Source organism: Trachypithecus francoisi, unplaced genomic scaffold, assembly GCF_009764315.1.
Source record: "Trachypithecus francoisi isolate TF-2019V2 unplaced genomic scaffold, Tfra_2.0 Lachesis_group15, whole genome shotgun sequence".
NCBI lineage: Eukaryota > Metazoa > Chordata > Mammalia > Primates > Cercopithecidae > Trachypithecus > Trachypithecus francoisi.
The window spans coordinates 80,046,196-80,066,577 of NW_022681460.1; the positions used below are offsets into that span (position 1 = coordinate 80,046,196).

General features: G+C 42.9%; 1 protein-coding gene and 1 long non-coding RNA gene across 6 annotated transcripts in view; one reads left to right on the top strand and one right to left on the bottom strand.

Annotated features, from left to right (window-relative positions):
* Positions 1-399: 399 nt before the first annotated feature.
* MAP3K5 (mitogen-activated protein kinase kinase kinase 5) overlaps positions 400-20,382 on the top strand; it is a 254,408-nt gene continuing 234,425 nt past the window's right edge. For 2 of the 5 annotated variants that reach the window (XM_033235354.1, XM_033235352.1), the window contains exon 1: positions 1,165-1,726. In XM_033235354.1, coding sequence (XP_033091245.1) covers positions 1,279-1,726 — 448 coding nt within the window. In that variant the 5' untranslated portion in view covers positions 1,165-1,278. Of the gene's footprint in view, positions 1,727-20,382 lie in introns of all 5 variants that reach the window. The other 3 variants (XM_033235351.1, XM_033235355.1, XM_033235356.1) reach the window with 3 other exon arrangements.
* Positions 8,038-10,296, bottom strand: LOC117097479. The gene is made up of 2 exons (XR_004442949.1): positions 9,790-10,296; positions 8,038-8,637 (listed from the first exon to the last, which is right to left on the bottom strand). It is a non-coding gene; the product is annotated as an uncharacterized LOC117097479 (long non-coding RNA).

A 20,382-nucleotide genomic window follows, 5' to 3' on the forward strand; every position in this document is an offset into this window, starting at 1 on the left:
AATTAAGATCCTAAATGAGAATGCTAAGTCCTTCGACAGTTGGCACTAATCAATTACTCATTACTGATAACGGAATGAGCCACTGGAAATTTTAAAAGGAAAAGTACATGGGAGAACCTGATCAATTTGGCCTGCCACTTCTGGAGTGCCACAGTCACTAATGAAGCACCCTCCGGTGTAGGCCCTGGGTCCAGGGCGCTATGTGCAACCTCCTGCCTCGCGCAGCGTCGGTCTTCAGGAGCCTGTCCTGCCAGCGCCTCGCACGGTCCCAGTCCACTAGGCCTCCAAGGCCCGGAGGGGGGCGCCCTCGTCGCGGGGAACACTGGAAATGCTTCGGGGCGGACTCCGAGGACCGAGTATTGGCTGGAGAGACTTTTTGCGCCACCCTGTAATCGCTTGCGCTCCAGGTCTTCTTAGTTGGGGGCCGGGTGGGTGAGGACGGGGACCACATGCCACGGGCCGCACTCAGAGAAGGGCTGGGGTCCGAGGGCCGCAGCGCGGTCGGTTCCGTCCGGGCTCCAGCTTCCCAGCAGCGCCCTACCTGGGGGCGGGCCCTGATCCTCAGTGCCGCGATGAGTGGGTGGCCAGAAGCTGGTGGCGGAGAGTGAGAGCGACTGCGAGGAGCGAAGAGGCTGGCGCGGGGACGACTTGGCGGAGGCGATCGGAAGAGAAACGAGGTCGGGCGAGGAGGAGGAAATCCAGCGGATGAAGGGGAGCTGCCGCCGGGGAGGGAGGAGGGTGCTTTCGGCTGCAGCTGCTGCTGTTCCGGGACGCCGCCCGGGGAGCCGGCCCGCTCGTAAGATGCGCGCCAGGTAGCTCCGCACCCAGGGGGCGCCCTTCCTGGCCCCTCCCAGAGCAGCCGGGACGGAAGGAGCTGTGCTGCGCGTCGCGGCGGGTGGCAAGGGCGGGCTGCAACCCGAGCGCGGCGCCCTTGAGCTGCACCGCGGCGCAGGTTTGTGAGCCGACTTGTCAGCCGGCCAAGAAAAGGAAGCTCAGTCCCTTCCCGCTCACCCGGCTTCCCCACCCCTTGTACTCTAAACCCTGCAGAGGGCGAGCGGCGCGGCCACGGAGGCGCCGAGGAGGAGCGAGCCGCCGCCGGGCAGCGGCGTGCCCTCGGGGGAGAGGGCGCCGGAGAGGAGGCGGCGGCGAGGCGGCGAGGGCGCGGCGCGCGATGGCAGCTGCTTAGCCCGGCGGGCGCGGAGCAGCCCCGAGCTGTGGCTGGCCAGGCGGTGCGGCTGGGCGGGGGACGCCGCCGCCGTTGCTGCCCGGCCCGGAGAGATGAGCACGGAGGCGGGCGAGGGCATCACTTTCTCCGTGCCACCCTTCGCCCCCTCGGGCTTCTGCACCATCCCCGAGGGCAGCATCTGCAGGAGGGGAGGAGCGGCGGCGGTGGGCGAGGGCGAGGAGCACCAGCTACCACCGCCGCCGCCGGGCAGCTTCTGGAACGTGGAGAGCGCCGCCGCCCCAGGCATCGGGTGTCCCGCGGCCACCTCCGCGAGCAGTGCCACCCGAGGCCGGGGCAGCTCTGTTGGCGGGGGCAGCCGACGGACCACAGTGGCATATGTGATCAACGAAGCGAGCCAGGGGCAACTGGTGGTGGCCGAGAGCGAGGCCCTGCAGAGCTTGCGGGAGGCGTGCGAGACGGTGGGCGCCACCCTGGAAACCTTGCATTTTGGGAAACTCGACTTTGGTGAAACCACCGTGCTGGACCGCTTTTACAATGCAGGTGCGTGTGTGACCCCTTTCCCATCCCGCGCGGTCTGGAGCCACGTTTAATCTGGCCGTCTTTGGGGCATTTCATTTTTGTGGGCGGGAAGCATTTACTTCTTGCCCCACTTTGGGGGCAGCGAGCGCTGCTGCGTGACTGCTCTTGTCGCTTGCTGCTCCGGGGAGAGCGTGTGTGCTTGTGAAAGAGTCTGTATTTGTGTGAGAGACCCATGGATCCACCCACCGCCCCCGCTGGAGCCCTGGGTCCCTGCGATCGACTTGAACTGTTCTCTAGCAGTGAGAGATATTTGCCCCAGTCAGTCCTTCTCCGTTCAGTGTCTCGGTTTCGCTTCTGTGAGGTTTGGTCCCTGTTTTCCTTCTCATATACCTGTGACCGTTTTAGACGAGGTTCTCCTTTTCTCTGTGTAGTTTTGAGAGTACAGGAACGATGACATACCATGCACGCAGAGTGTAACTATAGTAATTTGCACGCCGTATCATGATCTTCCCAACTCACCTTACCCTCAATAAGTTTTAGTAGCTTGAATTTCCTCTCACCAACCCAGACTTTGAAGTAATTACAGTGCTTCCAAAGGCAATAACATCACAACTTACACTGAACTTGTGTGTTATCTTTGTGAGGATTTTGGTGAAAGAACCAGGGCCTGTTTTTTATTACCCCATAAACCATGATGAGCTAGAAAGTTTATAATTTAACATTGTCTAAAACACCTATATGCTATCCTAGTAATAAGATTAGTTTGGTCATTAAAGTGATTGCTAGCATAATCCGTGAAAGAAATGTATCTTTTCAACCTATGTCAGATTTCAGAAAATGTTAAGGCAGTTCTAGCAACTGAAGCAATTAGCTGTTTGCAAATGTTAGGAATAATACCATGTTATCGAAATTAACCTTTAGCCTCCTGTACATCCAGTGTTGAGAATATATACATATTTAAGTTTACATTTGTGGGTAAAACCTTGGTTTAATGGTTTCAAAACAATACACTTCTTGCATTTGTGATCACAGAAAAGGCTTTATTTTCCAATCTTGTTTTCAATTCTGATTCTCTTCAGTATCTTCCAAACACCTGAAGTAGGCTTATGTCAGTTTTGGAATTCAGCCAAAGCTGAATATTTTAAGAACAACAAGAACTTCATGTTAAGGAAGCCAGACTAAATAAACTAGGACTTTCTGGTTCTGGTATTTTTAAAATAGTTTTGGTCTTCATAACTGAGCATGGCTATAATGTATTATAGCTTGATTCTTTGGGTAGCTTGCTATAAAAGTTACATCAACGTAACTTTTCTAAAAATTATAGCACTCTCATTTTTGGATTATAATTTGGAAGAAGCTTCAAAGAACTAAAAGATATGAGAGGAAAATACCCAACTGAACACTTGAGCCTATTTTTATTGCACTGATTGGGTGTTTTTTTCTAGGGCTCTAGAAAAAAAATTTTTTTTAACTCTAAGCTAATTTGAGAGAAACTTTCCTAACAAGGCTTGATTTCTGTTATTCTCCAAATACTGTCTCTGGGAAAGGGAGAGAGAGAATGATTAGAAGGGAGCTGAAGTTTGAGTGTATTTCATTGAATCCTCCAAACAAGCCTGTGAAGGAAATACCTTCTTAGGTGAGAAAACCCAGGGATCCCTAACTGGCCCTAGGATTCATAGGGAGTAAGTGGCCAATGCAGGATTCCACTTCAGGTGGCTGACCCTAAAAGGTTGTGCTTGGGCCAGGTGTGGTGGCTAACGCCTGTAATCCCAGCACTTTGGGAGGCCAAGACGGGTGGATCACCTGAGGTTAGGAGTTCGAGGCCAGCTTCCTGGCCAACATGGTGAAACCCTGTCTCTACTAGAATGACAAAAATTAGCCAGGCATGGTGGTGCACACCTGTAGTCCTAGCTACTCAGGAGGCTGAGGCAGGAGAATCACTTGAACCTGGGAGGCAGAGGTTGCAGTGAGCCAAGATTATACCACTGTACTCCAAACTGGGTGACAGAATGAGACTCTGTCTCAAAAAAAAAAAAAAAAAAAAAAAAGGTCGTGCTTGGCCCTTGCTTCCTCCATTTAAGTGGGCTGAGTTACTCTCATAATCAAGGGAAGCTCCCTATCTTGGAATCATGTGAGTGAGCTGGTAAAGATCTTACCAGGCATTTAGGTGCATATGGAATAGTGGGGAGGGCATGCTCTGGGAAGCCTCTTGTTCCTGTGCCTCCCTACTGCTTCTTTCAACCTAGACAGGTCTCAGTTTAACCCCTGCCCATCTGGGTGGCATGAACTCCCAGGATGAGTGCCCTCTCATTCAGCATGAAAGCATGAAAATGTGACAGAATGAAGGTAGTGCTTCAGTTTCATCTAAACCCTTTGTTTTTATTTTATTTTATTTGTTTTAGAGACAGGGTCTCACTCTGTTGCCCAGCCTGGAGTGCAGTGGCATGATCGTGGTTCACTGCAGGCTCGAACTCCTGGGCTCTAGTGATCCTTCTGCCTCAGCCTTCCGAGTAGCTGGGACTATAGGCATGAGCCACCACACTGGGCTAATTTTATTTTATTTTATTTTATTTTTTGTAGAGATAGGGTCTTTCTATGTTGTCCAGACTGGTCTCAAACTTCTGGCCTCAAGCAGTACTCCTGCCTTGGCCTCCAAGCGTGTTGGGATTACAGGCATGAGACCTTCACCCAGCCTCCCTTTGTTTTTTTTTTCTAAACTAAGGGCCGTGGAGTTTGATGGTAGTAGAACTTATTTTCTTCTGACTTCTAACAGGGCTTGTTCTTCCTCACTAGGGGTTGACAAACTTCTGGAGATGTCCAGATACTAAATATTTTAGACTGCAGTTTTTAAAAAACTTTTACTTCAGAATCAGAGGGTATTTGTGCAGGTTTGTTACAGAGATACATTATGTGATGCTGAGGTTTGGGGTATGAATGAAAAAAAATTTCATTGTACCCAATGGGTAGTTTTTCAGCCCCCTCTCTTTTCTCCTTCTAGTAGTCCCCACTGTCTGTTGGTCTCATCTTTAAGCTTTTTTTTTTCTTTGAGATGGTGTCTTGCTCTGTTGCCCAGGCTGGAATGCAGTGGCATGATCTTGGCTCACCATAACCTCCGCCTCCCAGGTTCAAGCGATTCTCCTGCTTCAACCTCCCAAGTAGCTGGGACTACAGCCGCATGCCACCATGACTGGCTAATTTTTGTATTTTTAGTAGAGACAGGGTTTCACCATGTTGGCCAGGCTGGTCTTGAACTCCTGACCTCATGATCTGCCCGCCTCGGCCTCACAGAGTGCTGGGATTACAGGCGTGAGCCACCGTGCCCAGCCTCCCATCTTTAAGTTTACTTGTACCCAGTATTTAGCTCCCACTTAAGTGAGAACGTATCTGGTTTTGGTGTCTTTTTGGTAGAACAATTTATTTTCCTTTGGGTATATACCTAGTAATGGGATTGCTGGGTCGAACGGTAGTTCAGCTCTTTCTACTAAACGGTAGTTTAGTTCTTTGAGAAATCTCCAAATTACTTTCCACAGTGGCAGGACTAATTCACATTCTCACCAACAGTGTATAAGTGTTCCCTTTTCTCTGCAGCCTCGCCAACATCTGTTATTTTTTGACTTTTTAACAAAAGCCATTCTGACTGGTGTGAGATGTTATCTCACTGTGGTTTTGATTTGCATTTCTCTGATGATTAGTGATGATGAACATTTTTTCATATGTTTGTTGGCTGCTTGTATGTCTTCTTCTGAGAAGTGTCTGTTCATATCTTTCGCCTATTTTTTAATGGGGTTATTTGTTTTTTTGCTTGTTGATTTGTAGACCTTTCTTAAATGCATAGTTTGTGAATATTTTCTCCCACTCTGAGGGTTGTCTGTTTACTCTCTTAATAGTGTCTCTTGTTATGCAGAAGCTCTTTAGTTTAATTAGGTCCCATTTGTCATTTTTGTTTTTGTTGCGATTGCTTTTGAGGACTTAGTCATAAATTCTTTCCCAAGGCCGATGCGGAATGGTATTTCCTAGGCTTTCTTCTAGGATTCTTATGGTTTGAGGTCTCACATTTAAACCTCAATTCATCTTGAGGGAATTTTTGTATATGGTGATAGATAGGGGTCCAATTTTATTCTGCATATGGCTAGCAAGCACCATTTATTGAATAGGGAGTTCTTTCTCCATTCCTTATTTTTGTCGACTTTGTTGAAGATCAGATGGTTTTAGGTGTGCGGTTTTATTTCTTGAGGTCTCTTTCACAACTTCTCAGCTCTGCCCTGTTACTCAAGACCTAAACAGGACCTAAACAAATGATCGTGACTGTGTTCCAACCACACTTTATTCATGGACACTGAAATTTGAACTTCATATATTTCATAAAGTATGATTTCTTGTTTTATAACCATTTTAAAATGTAAAAACCATTCTTAGCTTGTAAGCCATACTCAAAAAGAGGTGACCTGCAGGATTTGGCCCCTGTGCCATGCTGACCTTTGCTCTACACCCACGACCTGTACTTGAAAGTTGAATTTTTATGAGCTAGTGGGAAGAACATGGTCCCTCATATCAGATCTGATTTTTCATCCCAGCTCTGCTGTGAACCATGTAATTGTGAGAACGGCCCTTCATTGCCTCCAGTGGTGTTTCTTTGCTTGTAAAATTGACCAGGGATAGAAGTAAAGGGGGAATTGAACACAGCTTTTAGGATTCCCTTATTTAATCCTGTGAATTTACAAAGGCAAGGCAGCATGGGATGCAGGCACAAAGCATTAGAACAGCATTTTCAAGGTTTGGCTTTGGGTCCTGATTGTTTTCTAACTTGGAGCAAGTCATTTAAAGCCTCAGAAAAGAGTGGAGTGCTGGAATAATTGGTATTTGAGATTCTGTCCAGCTCTCAAATTCTGTACTTTAAAATGACAACATTATTAAGACAAATGAATCATTTCAGCTGATGGAGATTAAATGAACTGCTTGTATATATCATATTCCTGCCCCTGAAGAGCTCAGAGTTGGTGGGGAGGGCGGGCCAATGCCTTTGCCATAGCAGTGCCTCTGTGCCAGGATGCCCTGGGCTCCCAGGAAACAGCTTAAAAAATCAGATTGAGGCTGCGGTGGGCTCAAGGGTAGCTTATTATGCGTATTTTTGCTTGCTTTTTTCCTTTTTGTGGAGAATGGGGTCTCGCTATACTGCCCAGGCAGGTCTCAATTTCCTGGGCTCAAGCAATCCTCCTGCCTCTGCCTCCCTAAGAGCTGGGATTAAAGGTGTGAGCCACCACACCTGCAAGGGGTAGCTTCTTAAAGGAGGTGACACCTGAAGTGAAATGGCAGGGTAAGCATGGAGAGCTTAATGAAGGTCTCAGCGTTTCCATGGGAAACAGTGATGTTTGAATAGCTCAACCTAAGGGAGTGAATAAGAACTTAGTCCCAGCTACTCGAGAGGCTGAGGTGAGAGGATCCCTTGAGCTTGGGAGGCTGAGGCTGCAGTGAGCTGAGATCGTGCTACTGCAGTCCAGCCTGGGTGACAGAATGAGATCCTGTTTCAACAAAAAAAACAAAAAGCAAAAAACAAAAAAACAAGAAGAACTTAAAGTTTGGTAACATTTTTAGTAAACTTTCCCAATCTTTGTGTACTGGTATCTTTAAAAAGAATAGGTTACAAGTTAAACCTTTGCACTGATTTTTCTCAATCTGATTACTATTTACCTATATTTTAATTTCTTCTTTGACTACTCTTGTCATTTGCTTTTTCATTTTCTTTCTGAGGTGAAACTAATGTTCTATTAATGCTTTTATGAAAATTCATCTTATTTACGTATACAACAGACTGTCACTCAGAGACAGCAAAGCCAAGCTGACAATACCCCTTCTTCGCCCTCTGCATTGTAGACAGAAAATTCTGTAAAAGCTAAGAGATGTCAATACTATCGTGTTGCCCTGGGTAGGTGGACAGATCCCAACTGGGAAGCTTTCCAAATACTTTTTTTTTTTTTTTTTTTGAGATGGAGTTTTGCTCTTGTTGCCCAGGCTGGAGTGCAGTGGCTCGATCTTTGCTCACTGCAACCTCTGCTTCCTGGGTTCAAGTAATTCTCCTGCCTCAGCCTCCTGAGTAGCTGGGATTACAATTGTGTGCCACCACATCCAGCTAATTTTTTTGTATTATTAGTAGAGATGGGGTTTCACTTTGTTGGTCAGACTGGTCTCTAACTCCTGACCTCAGCAGTGATCTGCCTGTTTGGCCTCCCAAAGTGCTGGGATTGCAAGCATGAGCCACTGCACTCAGCCCTAACTTTTTTTCAAAAGACATCAATTCTGTTGTTCTCTCATTTTGCTTATGAAAACACTGAACCTTGAAAAGGATATATTCATTCATTCAGATTAAATGTTTGAAGGTTCTTGCTTGGAGCACACTTTTTGTAAAAACAGTATTGCACATGGTAGGCAGATTCTGGGACTAGCTTATAAGAAGCCTGGTTAACACAGTGTATGGAACCATTGACCATTTTAAACATTCGGGAAAATTCTGTTTCTGAAACCTAAAACCTGTATTAGAGCAATTACTTTTGCTTTCATCCAGCTCTGAGTAGCGTCTTGGCCAGATGTAGGAGAAGCATCAACTTGGAGTGGTGAAGGGGGTGGGACTGTGGTGAGGTAGGGGACAAAAGGAAGATCAGGTGGCTGCAGGGAGAACCAGGATGCTGTGTGAAAGAAGAGGCAATGCCAGCAGGAGATCCAGCAACACTTTCACTTCCTTTAGGCTTCTTCCCCTTCTATTTCCTGCCGATGTAAGACCCAGGGATACTGCTGTGCTCAAGGCCACCTCACTCCCTCAGTGGACACAGGGTTAGCTTGGCTGCCCGCTTCCCATTTCCTTGCCACCAGCCTTCACATCCGCCCGGGCCTTTCAGCTTGGCTCACTGCAGATTGCAGTCTCTTACTCAGCTTTCACCCTGTAGCAATCATAGGTAACAGGAAGGAAGCACATGCTAGTTGAAATTGTGAGAACTTAGCTTTTCTATTCTCATCCATGGTATGTTCCCACTTTCCTTGAGCTTGTGACAAAAGTCGCTCATGTGTTAATATGCCATCTCGCCGGAGAGGCATCTGACCTTGCCAGGCTTTGGCTCCAACTTGCTTCCAGCAAAGCTCCTTAGAACTTCTAATCTTATTTGGTAAAACAATAAAACAAAACAGAACATAACCTTGTATCCTATCTATCCCAGATGGAGAAGTTCTTGAAAATTTTCCAGCCCACTGCTGCATTTCTACTTTCAATATGCTTTCCAAGTATATTATCTCATATATTTTGAAGTAGAGGGTAAAGTCTGTATGTCCTAAATAGTGAACCAGTTAAAAAATTTGGAGGACTGACATGTGTTTGCCAACGTTTAAATTTTTCTAAATAAGAGTATTGTTATAAGTAGAGAGAGAAAGTGAGGAAAATTGAGAGAGAGAGAAAGAGAGAGACAGAGAGAGAGAGAGAAGAAAATCAACAACCAGCCACCTATTGCCATGATTTCTTAAAAAGGAAAGTTTTATGTTAAAAAAAATTAGGGGGCACATAACTTTGGAATGAAGGGCAGATCTTTGCATACAGAAAATGTATGGAAACACTCATGACTTTTTATTTATTTTTCCCATTTCTTTATGGATGAGTGAAAACTTTATCACACCAGTCAATAGAGTAGTGTTTGAGAGCCTCTGACTGGAACCACCCTGCAGCCCCTTCCCACCTTTCAGCCACTGCTTCACGTGAAAAACGAACCTTAGTAAAATTATCAAAAGAGCAAACGTGGAGAAACTCGTAAGGCAAAACTCTGGTTAGGAAACGATTAAAAAAAAAAATCCCAGTGGTGCCCAACACATGATTTTTCTCTGAGCTGTTCACGTTCCCTGGCACACCATTGTGGCAGCTGCCACCCACCTCATACAAACCGACAGCACTGTGCTGCTTCTTGCTTTCTTGGATAATGGGTCAATTAAGGTAAAACTATAATTTTTTAAAAAGAGCTTAACTAGAAAATCGGACGGAAAAAAGCAAAATCAAAAAGAAAACTCCAGAGCACAAAAATAGATTAGTTTTTAGAGTACCAATTTCTTACCCCATATCATCAACTGCATGTTGTCATGACCAGCTCTGCTTCCTAGGCTCCCAGGATCCTGGTTTCTTTCCTTAATTTGGTCACCTTTTGTCTGCTTGAGACATTATCAGTTGGTAGTTCGAGCTGTTCTATCTCTAGGTGAAGCCTGTGTATTATATAAGTGTATAACACAGGCTTGTCTCACCAGTGCCTTGGCTGGAGCCAGCCTTTTGGGAGTCTTTATATAGGGCAGTTCCACTCTGGTGGCTATAAGAACTGTGCCCTACTTCCTGTATCAGAGGTCTGGTTAGAGGCCCATTCAGTTCCTGTTTCTGGTTTGCAGGATAAAATTGGTTCATACTTTCTTTGTGAAGTGGTAGGAGATGGACAAGCACAAAGTCCAGTAAATGTGCAGGCTCTTCAGCATGAGGTACCAACCGTGCCTACTTTCCAAGTACTTCCTCCAAATGGTGCCTTCAAACACCACCCCAAGCCAGGAAAGTAGAGAACCATAGGAAAATGCATTGTTGGCTACTGACTTCAGGGCTGACAGTGTGCTATGTAATGATGGCCCCTCCCAGGAGGCCATTTGAGGGCCTTGTATCACACACTCCCCTTTCCGTCACCCATGGGACCCTCACTGTGGCTGTAGAACATGCCAGCAGTCGCCCCACTCCACCTGGGGCAAGATGAGAGTGGGAAATGTGGTGGGGGTGGGCAGTGTTGCAGGAACCCACAGCTGTGTGGTTATCAGAAGAAACTGGGAACCCACAGCTTTGGGAAAAATATATCTTGAAGACAGCCTCATCTTCCTGTAATTTGTATATAAGTAGGTGGGGAAACTGGCTAGATATGAGAAAGATCTTGAAAATTTTATTAGTGGCATAAAAGGGAAATAAAAGAAATCAAGGCAAAATGATAAATTAAAAATCCATTGGTGACTGTAATATATTGGTTTCTGTAGTTGTGGGTTTTTATTTATTTATGTATTTTTTTAAAGACGATCTTGCTCTATCACCCAGGCTGGAATATGTTGGCATTATTTCAGCTCCAGCTGCAACCTCCGCCTTCTGGACTCAAGCGATCCTCTTGCTTTGAGCACAGCCAAGCCTGGCCAATTTTTGTATTTTTATGTAGAGATGGGGTTTTACCATGTTGCCCAGGCTGGTCTCAAACTCCTGGACTCAAGCGATCCTGCTGCCTCAGCCTCCCAAAGTGCTAGGATTACAGGCGTGGGCCACTGCGCCTAGCCTAGTTGTTTTAATGTAGTAGTTTTTCTCTTTGGCCAGAGGTATTGACTAGAGACACTGATCGAAATATGTGCCAGGTTAGTGGAAAAGAAGGAAGGATACGAGACAAAGCCGATTTTCACAATCTTGTCTAATTGTTCAAAAAATGTAAATAATTGATCACTTACATTTTATATGAATTTTATTTTGTAGTGTTTTTGGTTTTCCAAAGGAAAACAGAAATAACTGAAGCTGCATTGTGGTAATTTTCTTAGGGGAGACAGGAGAGAGAATTTTAAATATTTTTTGGGCATCTCTTGTTTAATAAAATCATAGTAGAGCAGATCTGTGTAACTTAAATGCCACAGAAGTTGCACAGGGTAACAGAAAACATTCCACTATAAGCAGACCTTTTCTGTTACAGTAGTTCATCGACAATGAGGAAAGCAATTGCCTTTGGTATATGATTCATACAGGAAGTAAGTTATATTCCTTTGTACAGGCAATCTCTAAAAATGGTTGAGACCAGTTATACCAGTACTTTCCAATACTTGTAGCCTCTTCTATACCCGTGAACTCTTAAGAACCAGAAACATGGAGGAGAGCTGTCCTAGTCAGTATCAATCAGCATCAGGTTATCTGTCCACTGACCCCAAGCCATATAAAACCAAGTCTTTGCCTAAGCCAGAGAATTCTCTCTCCTTTAAAAATGTTGATTAATTCTGTTTCTTTTGTTTTTTCTTATCTCTTCTTCTTCTTCTGCTTCTTCTTTTTTTTTTTTTTTGAGACGGGGTGTCAGTCTGTCTCCCGGCTGGAATGCAGTGTCTCAGTCATAGCTCACTGCAGCCTCTAACTCCTGAACTCAAGGGAATTTCCCACCTTAGCCTCCCAAAGTGTTGAAATTACAGGCATGAGCCACTGTGCCTGGCCTAATTACTCCTATTTATTATTTTTAAAAAGTCATCCAAAGCTATTACATGTCAAAAGCCTTTTTTTTTTCCCCCCCAGTAGAGACAGGGTTTCACCTTGTTGCCCAGGCTGGTCTTGAACTGCTAGGCTTAAGCAATTCATCTGCTTCTGCCTCCCAAAATGCTAGGATTACTGGTGTGAGCCACTGTGCCCAGCCATGTCAAATACCTCTTAATGTCACACTCAAGTTTTGTAATATGGTCATTATGACAAATGTCAGCTTAAAGCCGGGGCAACCAGGACGGGAGTGCTATTTCTGCTTTCCAGGGGCCACCGCTTTGGCCTGTAGCTAGATATTTCCCAATTTATAATTTGATCACTCTCAGGTTCCAGTGATTTTATGCAGTTGGGTCAGAATGATAGTTTCAGTGAATCAGTTGTTCAATGCTACTCCTCCTCCTTTGATTGTCTTACTCTTCAATAGGATGATCCTATTTCTTATAAAATAAGTAGGTGTGGCAGTGTAATTAACTATATCTTACAGTTGTAAAGGCTATGACAACGGCCAGATTAAATCAAGTGGTTGGATAGGAGGTCTTCCAACTTCCAAACAATACAGATGTTTTGTTCGCTATACTACAGTTTCCACCTGCAGTGAAAAACATTTCAAAACATTCTGAAGTACATGTTCTGTTTAAGAGGATCAGTTCTAATATTTTGGTCCACGATGGCAGTTATTGTTATGAGGAAGAGTCATAGTAGTCACATACCTTCTGATCCCCTCTTGCTGGCAGATTTTAGTGACATCTTAATCAAAAAGCTGACTTACCTTTTTCGGTCAATGTCAACAAGGGAGCCAACTCAATAGTGGTTGCCAGTTGCTTGGCCTTAAGCTGTAAGTTGGGCTTTCTTCAGGCAAGTCTTGGGTTGTTTTCTGGGCATGATGGTTAGATGGACTGTGATAGGCCAAAACCAGCCTTTCTCTAGAATGATCCAGAGAGCTGGGTTTACAGCACAGCCTGGGGACTGTTCTTTCCTTGTTTCCCTGAGATGTGCTGGCTCTGGAGTCTGATGCACTTTCCCTTAATGTGATAGCATATTCTAAGTAATTAAATTTTGTAAGCATTTATTATTAATTGCCTATAATATGCCTCTTACTGAATTAGGATGTATTGAAGAACTAAGAAGCAGAAGAAGGCATAAATCTTCAGGAGTATAAAGGTTTATAACGTGTATCTGTTAGCATGGGAAAAACTGAAGCTAAGGGAAGCAGTCAGGAGGAACGACCTAGATTCCCCATTCCTCTCTACCAGACTCATTCTTTTTAGAAAAAACATTTAAAAAATTTATGAAACATTTTAGTCATAAAGAAAGTATATAAAATAGTTTAATAGACACTTATGCATCTACATACTACCTAAATGTAATAGCTAATGGCAGTTAAACATTTTGACATACTTGTTTTACTTCTTTTTCTTTCTTAGAAAAATAAATAATTCTGGGTAAAACTAAAAGCTCCTTTCTATCTCATCAGTTTCTCTTCCTGTGAAAGTGCCTTCTTCACAGGAAGCGCCACGTTACAATGTTCTAAACTATAATTTACAACAATCTAAAATAACGACTCTCTACAAATATAAACATATGCCAAATATTGAATTAATTTATTATGTAATGAGAAAAACCAGAAAGATATTAAAACTGGTTGAAACGAGAGTTTGAAGAGCAAATATTATATACACACGTACGAAATCAGGAATGGTGAAATGAATTTGCTAATAGATGCAAAACTGGCTAATATTATGTAAGGCAATTCTATAAGTATAAACACTGGAGTCATCTATTCTAAAGGGTGGAAATCAATTGTATCTCTAGCAAACCTTATTCATTTGTATTGCTGTGGACAAAAAATATTTGCATTACTATCAGTTTTGCACAAGGTAATATTTACCCCAACAGCATTGTAAAATAGCCAAATCACTAGGAGGACAATCAAAAGTACACACCCCTTTAAAATCAGATAATTCCCAGAGGGAGGGCTGCCCTAAGCCCAGCCCTCCACTGAAAGGATACTCAGTACCTTTTGACCTTTTCCAAGTCTTTGACAGCTCTTCCCTGCAGAAGGTTGGTCATTCTCAGCAGGCTCTATGCCTGTCTCTCCAAGTGCTCTGAATTCAGCCTGACTTAAAGGACCTGTTATTGTCTCTGCTACTGTGCCATCTGAAGCCTTTTGCCCTGAGAGGGTCCCAGAATACCTTGCTTTAACCAGGGTTCCTAGTCATGGTTATTTTAGGTCAGGGAACGTGTACAAATTGACAATAGGATGTCAGTTCCCCTAGGTTTTGGATATGAGAAGAGATATAAGCCATGTGGCCATAACCAAGTCAGGAATATGCTAGTGGAATGCTTGCAGTGTCTGGAAACCCAACTTCATTCTTATACTAGGATAATATAATTATTACTATGGGACCTTCATTAGTTTAGACTGCTCCAAATAAGCCTATTTTATGGAGGAAAAAGGTCCTTATTTTATTTTAGAGGGCTAGCAAACTGCTGTAAGATTACATAAGCTGACAAGCTGAATATATGACACTTTGGTCTTATAAATTAAAGCAAGCCATACACAAAGAGCATGCTTCACTGTGTGCTAGGCATATGTGCTAATCACTCTCTCTATATGTGTGACCTTATTTAATCTTTTTTTTTTTTTTTTTTGAGACAGGGTCTCACTCTGTTGCCCAGGCTAAAGTTCAGTGGCATGATCATGGCTCACTGCAGTCTTGATCTCCCAGACTCAAGTGATCCTCCTGCCTCAGCCTCCCAAGTAGCTGGGACTACAAGCATGTGCCACCATACCAGGCTAATTTTTTATGTTTTTATTTTTATTTTTTATCTTTTATTTATTTTTAAGACAGGCTCACTCTGTACCCAGGCTGGAGTGTGGTGGTGTGATCTTGGCTCACTGCAACCTCTGCCTCCCACGTTACCATGCCCAGCTAATTTTTTGTGTTTTTTTTTTTTTTTTTTTTTTGAGACGGAGTCTCGCTCTGCCGCCCAGGCTGGAGTGCAGTGGCCAGATCTCGGCTCACTGCAAGCTCCGCCTCCCGGGTTCACGCCATTCTCCTGCCTCAGCCTCCCGAGTAGCTGGGACTACAGGCGCCCGCCACGTCGCCTGGCTAGTTTTTTGTATTTTTAGTAGAGACGGGGTTTCACCATGTTAGCCAGGATGGTCTCGATCTCCTGACCTCGTGATCCGCCCGTCTCGGCCTCCCAAAGTATTTTTTGTGTTTTTAATAGAGACAGGGTTTTGCCATGTTGGCCAGGCTGGTCTTGAACTCCTGGCCTCAAGTGATGTGCCTGCCTTGGCCTCTCAAAGTGCTGGAATTACAGGTGTGAGCCACCGCGCCAAGCCTTATTTTTATTTTTTGTAGAGACAAGGTCTCATCATGTTACCTAGGCTGGTCTCAAACTCCTGAGGTCAAGTGATCCTCCGGCATCTGTCCCCCAAAGTGCTGGCATTGGCCTTACAGGCGTGAGCCACTGCACCCAGCCTATTTAATCTTTAAAACAACTTTATGAGGCAGATAGCATCAGTTGATCAGTTTTTTTTGTTTGGGGAAACTGAGCCCCTGAAACTGTTACCAACAGTGGTCTCAGTGTCACATAGCTACTGAGGGGCAGAGTCCAATTTTGAATCAAAGTCTGTCAGATTCCAGAATCTATTCACTTATAACTTATGTTCTCCTGTCTCATAGAAATGCATTTTCTATTTGAAAACATTGAAATAATTATTAATAACATGATTACAGACATCACATCAGCAGACATTTTTTGGCTACTTAAAATCTGTAAGATTTCTTTCTAAGGTCTGTATAAAATTAGGTTAAAAAGGTGTAATTTCGGCCTTTTATGATTTTATAGTCTACTATTTGAATTCAGCAATTTAATAAATAATTGTTGGGAGCCTACAACATGTAAGATTATATAATGAACTAAGTAATGAATAAGTAAAAAATTCAAGGGAATATTTTAAGGACTTCATAATGTAGATCATTTCATTGAACTGTACACTTGAGAACAGTGTTTATTACTGCTATAAAAGATGTGAAAATGCATCAAAAATAAAAAAAACTTACACAATATCATACTATGCATTAGACTCCCACTTAATTTTTTTAATGAAATCAGTATCATAATGAAAATTACGTATATAAATTCCAAGATTTTATTAAAAACCTTTCAGATCTCTTATAAATACAGATAAAATATTATTAAATTTACTTCCAAGAGGGGTATTATGATTCTTTAATTAAGAAGAACTTGTTTATACTGACTCTTAGGGAAACAAATAGAGTTATTGCCTGAGATTTAGAACCTTTTAAAAAATATGTTGTTTTCCTAGTAGTAGAATTTGAAGTCCTTTGTATTAGTCTTTTCAACTTGTGAAAAAATCTAGGTTGTTTTAGGTAATTAAAATATGCCAACAACATAATTTCAATTCAGTATTTTTCTGACCTGTGTTACATAATAAAATTGTGTTGCTTGCTTGTTGATGATGTGTAGAGCGTGTGGTTCTTGGCTGACAGAAAATTGTCAACCTGCATGCCAAGCATTTGAAAGGCTGGACCAGAATAAGAATAGCAAATAAACAAACCAGATTCCTTTTGATAATAAAGGCGGATGTAGTAGATGCGTTGTCAATGCTGAACCATATCTGTATTATGATATACATAAAACATGACTAAGGGAGAAATCTGGGCTACCTCTGAAAGTTCTAAGTAACATTAATGAATGTGTACTTTATATAACATTTCTTTTTTAAACATTTATGTAACATTTCTGATTGTTTTTGAGTCACATACATACAGTTGATATGCGTTGGTTCTTCCATGACATCTCCTAGATTGTTAGGAAATTGGTCTTGGGAAACTAGCTTTGGTTGATCCAGGGAAAGTTCAGGTTTCAAATCTGGACAGCCGGATTTTAATTTTTCAGGCTGCAATGAGCTGCAATTGTACCACCGCGCTTTAGCCTGGGCAAACGGAGACCCTGTCTCAAAAAATTAAACAACAAAACACCTCCTGGTCAGTTTCCCAGATATAGTGACCCAGTGCTTACTGTATACATAGAATTTGAGTAAGAAAAAGATTTGTAGATACTCTAGAGGAGCCTGGAGTCTGGTTTTAAAAACTGATACAATCTCTTAGTGTGTGTATATTATTGCAAAGCAGGGTTGGGGCACAAGTTGCTTGGCTTGACCTAGTGAAAGAGAACAAGGTCGTAGCTTGCACATGAGTTATGACAAGAATAGTTGGCTTGACTTTTCTTGCCGAGCAACTCAGTGCTACCAATATTTTATGTGCTTGAAGTACACTTGGCAGTTGGTAAATCTGAAATCAAATTGGAAAAGAAATACTATCCTAGGCCCGGCGCGGTGGCTCAAGCCTGTAATCCCAGCACTTTGGGAGGCTGAGACGGGCGGATCACGAGGTCAGGAGATCGAGACCACCCTGGCTAACACGGTGAAACCCCGTCTCTACTAAAAATACAAAAAACTAGCCAGGCGAGGTGGCGGCGCCTGTAGTCCCAGCTACTCGGGAGGCTGAGGCAGGAGAATGGCGTGAACCCGGGAGGCGGAGCTTGCAGTGAGCTGAGGTCTGGCCACTGCACTCCAGCCTGGGTGACAGAGCGAGACTCCGTCTCAAAAAAAAAAAAAAAAAAAAAGAAATACTATCCTAGACTGTTAACAGAGTTCCAGGCTTTTCTTTCCCTTATAAAACCAGTAGTATAGAAAACTCATTTAGCCATTAAATATGACATGTGAGTGGGTTACCCAAGGACCGATCCTGCGGTGATGATTGGAATGTCATTTTGCAGATCTGCGTTGTTTGTATTTCCAAAGTCTGAAAGTAAGGGCTGTCAGCGTTAAGAAATCTTTGCAGTCACTTACAATTTTGACTTGATTACCATGTAACTTACAGGACCATTGTGTTAGTGCTTACCAATCCATTCAGCATATATTCAAAAAAGGGCACATTTGTCACATCAGTGTTGATTTTGATTAATTTATGTTGAATCAAGTTACAAGTGACAAAAATTCATGCTTAGGAACATAGTGTGCTTACAAAGTTCATGTTTTGACATTCTTTTGAAGAAATCTAAGATGCGAAGACATACAAATTAAGAAGGCAGGCTGGGTGCAGTGGCTCATGTCTGTAATTCCAGCACTTTGGGAGGCAGAGGTGGGGGGATCACTTGAGCCCAGGAGTTTGAGACCAGACTGGACAATATAGGGAGACTATGTCTTTACACAGAATTTAAAAAAATTAGCCGGGTGTGGTGATGCATCCCTGTGGTCCCAGCTACTCAGGAGGCTGAGGTGGGAGGATGACATAAGTCCTGGGCAACAGAGTGAGACTCTGTTTCAAATAAAAGGCAAATCGCAGGAGCATTTAAAAGCTGCTGATGTTTAAACATTAGCAGTGTTCATTAATGACAAAATTAGAGAATGCCTTGCCTGGAATTATGGGAAGTTTAGAAGTTCAGATAGAATCCTTTGGTTCTTGGCTGTGTTTAAGGCAACAGAGGGCATGCAAAAGGCAGACAACTCCAAGCTGAAGAATTTGTTGGTGTTTGAGGTTTGAGCTTAAGTAACCTTCCGGAAGTATTATGGTTAAATTTATAACATCCTCACCTGTGGCTCATTTGGTGCCCATTTGTGAAATCTTTAAGAAAATTAAACCTTCATAGCAGCCAGGTACGGTGGCTCATGCCCATAATCCCAGCACTTTGGGAGGCAGAAGCTGGTGGATCGCTTGAGCACAAGAGTTCAGGACCAGAATGGACAAGGTGGTGAGACCTCATCTCTACAATACAAAAATTATCTGGTTGTGGTGGTACACACCTGTAGTCCCAGCTACTTAGGAGGCTGAGGTGGGAGGATCACTTTGAGCCAGAGAGGCAGAGGCTGCAGTGAGCTGTAATTGCGCCACTGCACTCCAGCCTGGGTGATAGCAGTGCCCTGTCTCAAATAAATAAATAAATAACAAAAAACAACCCTAAAACCTTAATAGCATACAAGTGACACTCTTCTACTTTAGCTGAATCATGTATATACTTGAAACTGAAATTAAGATACTGATGTATCTCCTTGGTTTACCTGGAGAGACATTTTCACTGCTGGGTGAAATATAAATAAGTAATGAGAAAGTACAGCCTCACCATTTCCAAGCTTCGTAGAACTTAGGACTCTCCACTTCGTGTAGGTTTTATTAAAGAAGTAGGTTTTTATCATGTTAAATAAATAATGAACATTCTTCTTGATGGATAATCTCTTGATTATTCAGGATTGGATCTTCTTATCATTACCTGTTTGCAGGCAAGTTAACTTCTAATTTGAAGTAGCCCAAGAAGGGCCAGATCTCATCTTCAAGTGATCCCAGAAGGGAACACATTGTACACACAAAAGCTATTGCCACCGTGTTGTGACATTGCTTGAGAATTTTCAAACAAAATTGCACTGTGGTATTTGTATATTGCCATGCCTTAATTTTCCCAGGCCACAACTATTTAATAGGCTTGTATGTTCCTCTAAAAACATCATTAGATACATTGGACTAAGTTTGTAGGAGTGGATGTATGAAGCAATCATGATTTTTCTGTATTCACACTGTATGTTCTTTGGGTTATTCTCCATGGTTTATTATCAGGAGCATGTTACCTAAAGAGAGTTCTGTGCCAGAGGATATGCCACATTTAATGTGAGGAGGTTTTCTGAGAGCATAGAAGAAGAAAAAGGCTGTGATAGGAGAATTTGAGACTCTCATCTGCTTTCAGTTTTCAGTTACCTGGTCTACATGCTGAAAGCTTAATTTGAGACCTGGACTAGGTTACAAGCTTCTGATAACTTAATATTTAGTCTGAGATTACTTTTTCAAGACTTGTCATTGTCCCATTTAGCCACAGCAAAAAGTATTACCCAACTTGAGCCATAATCTATACCTAATATGTGGTCACCAGGTAAATTTCTTCCTGAATCCAGCACATGGCATAGTTGCTTAAAAGCTTGACCTTAGCATTCTTTTTCTTTTAAGGTACGAATAATCCTGGAACTATTTATCCCTCTATTTTTATTCTCTCTTTAAGATCTGAATTTTTTTTTTAATGCACATTTCTGTTAGCAGCCCCTATCTATTCCCTCTTGAAATGATCTCTGAAGGTTGTTAAATAAATTTTGATTTGCTTTAAGGATTCAGTATTCAAATCATGCTTGATTCTTTGGGAGCTATAAAAAACCTGTTGCTCCATAGGTCTTGCATCATATGTGATATGAGTAAGAAGGAACAACTGAAAAAGTCAAGTCCAATTTACACAATAATGAAAAACCTTTTGCTATAAATATCTGACAAACAAGGAACAGTCTCTGGTTTTTTAAAGAATTGTTAGAATATAGCTCCATGTCTCTTTTTCTGTCTTGTTA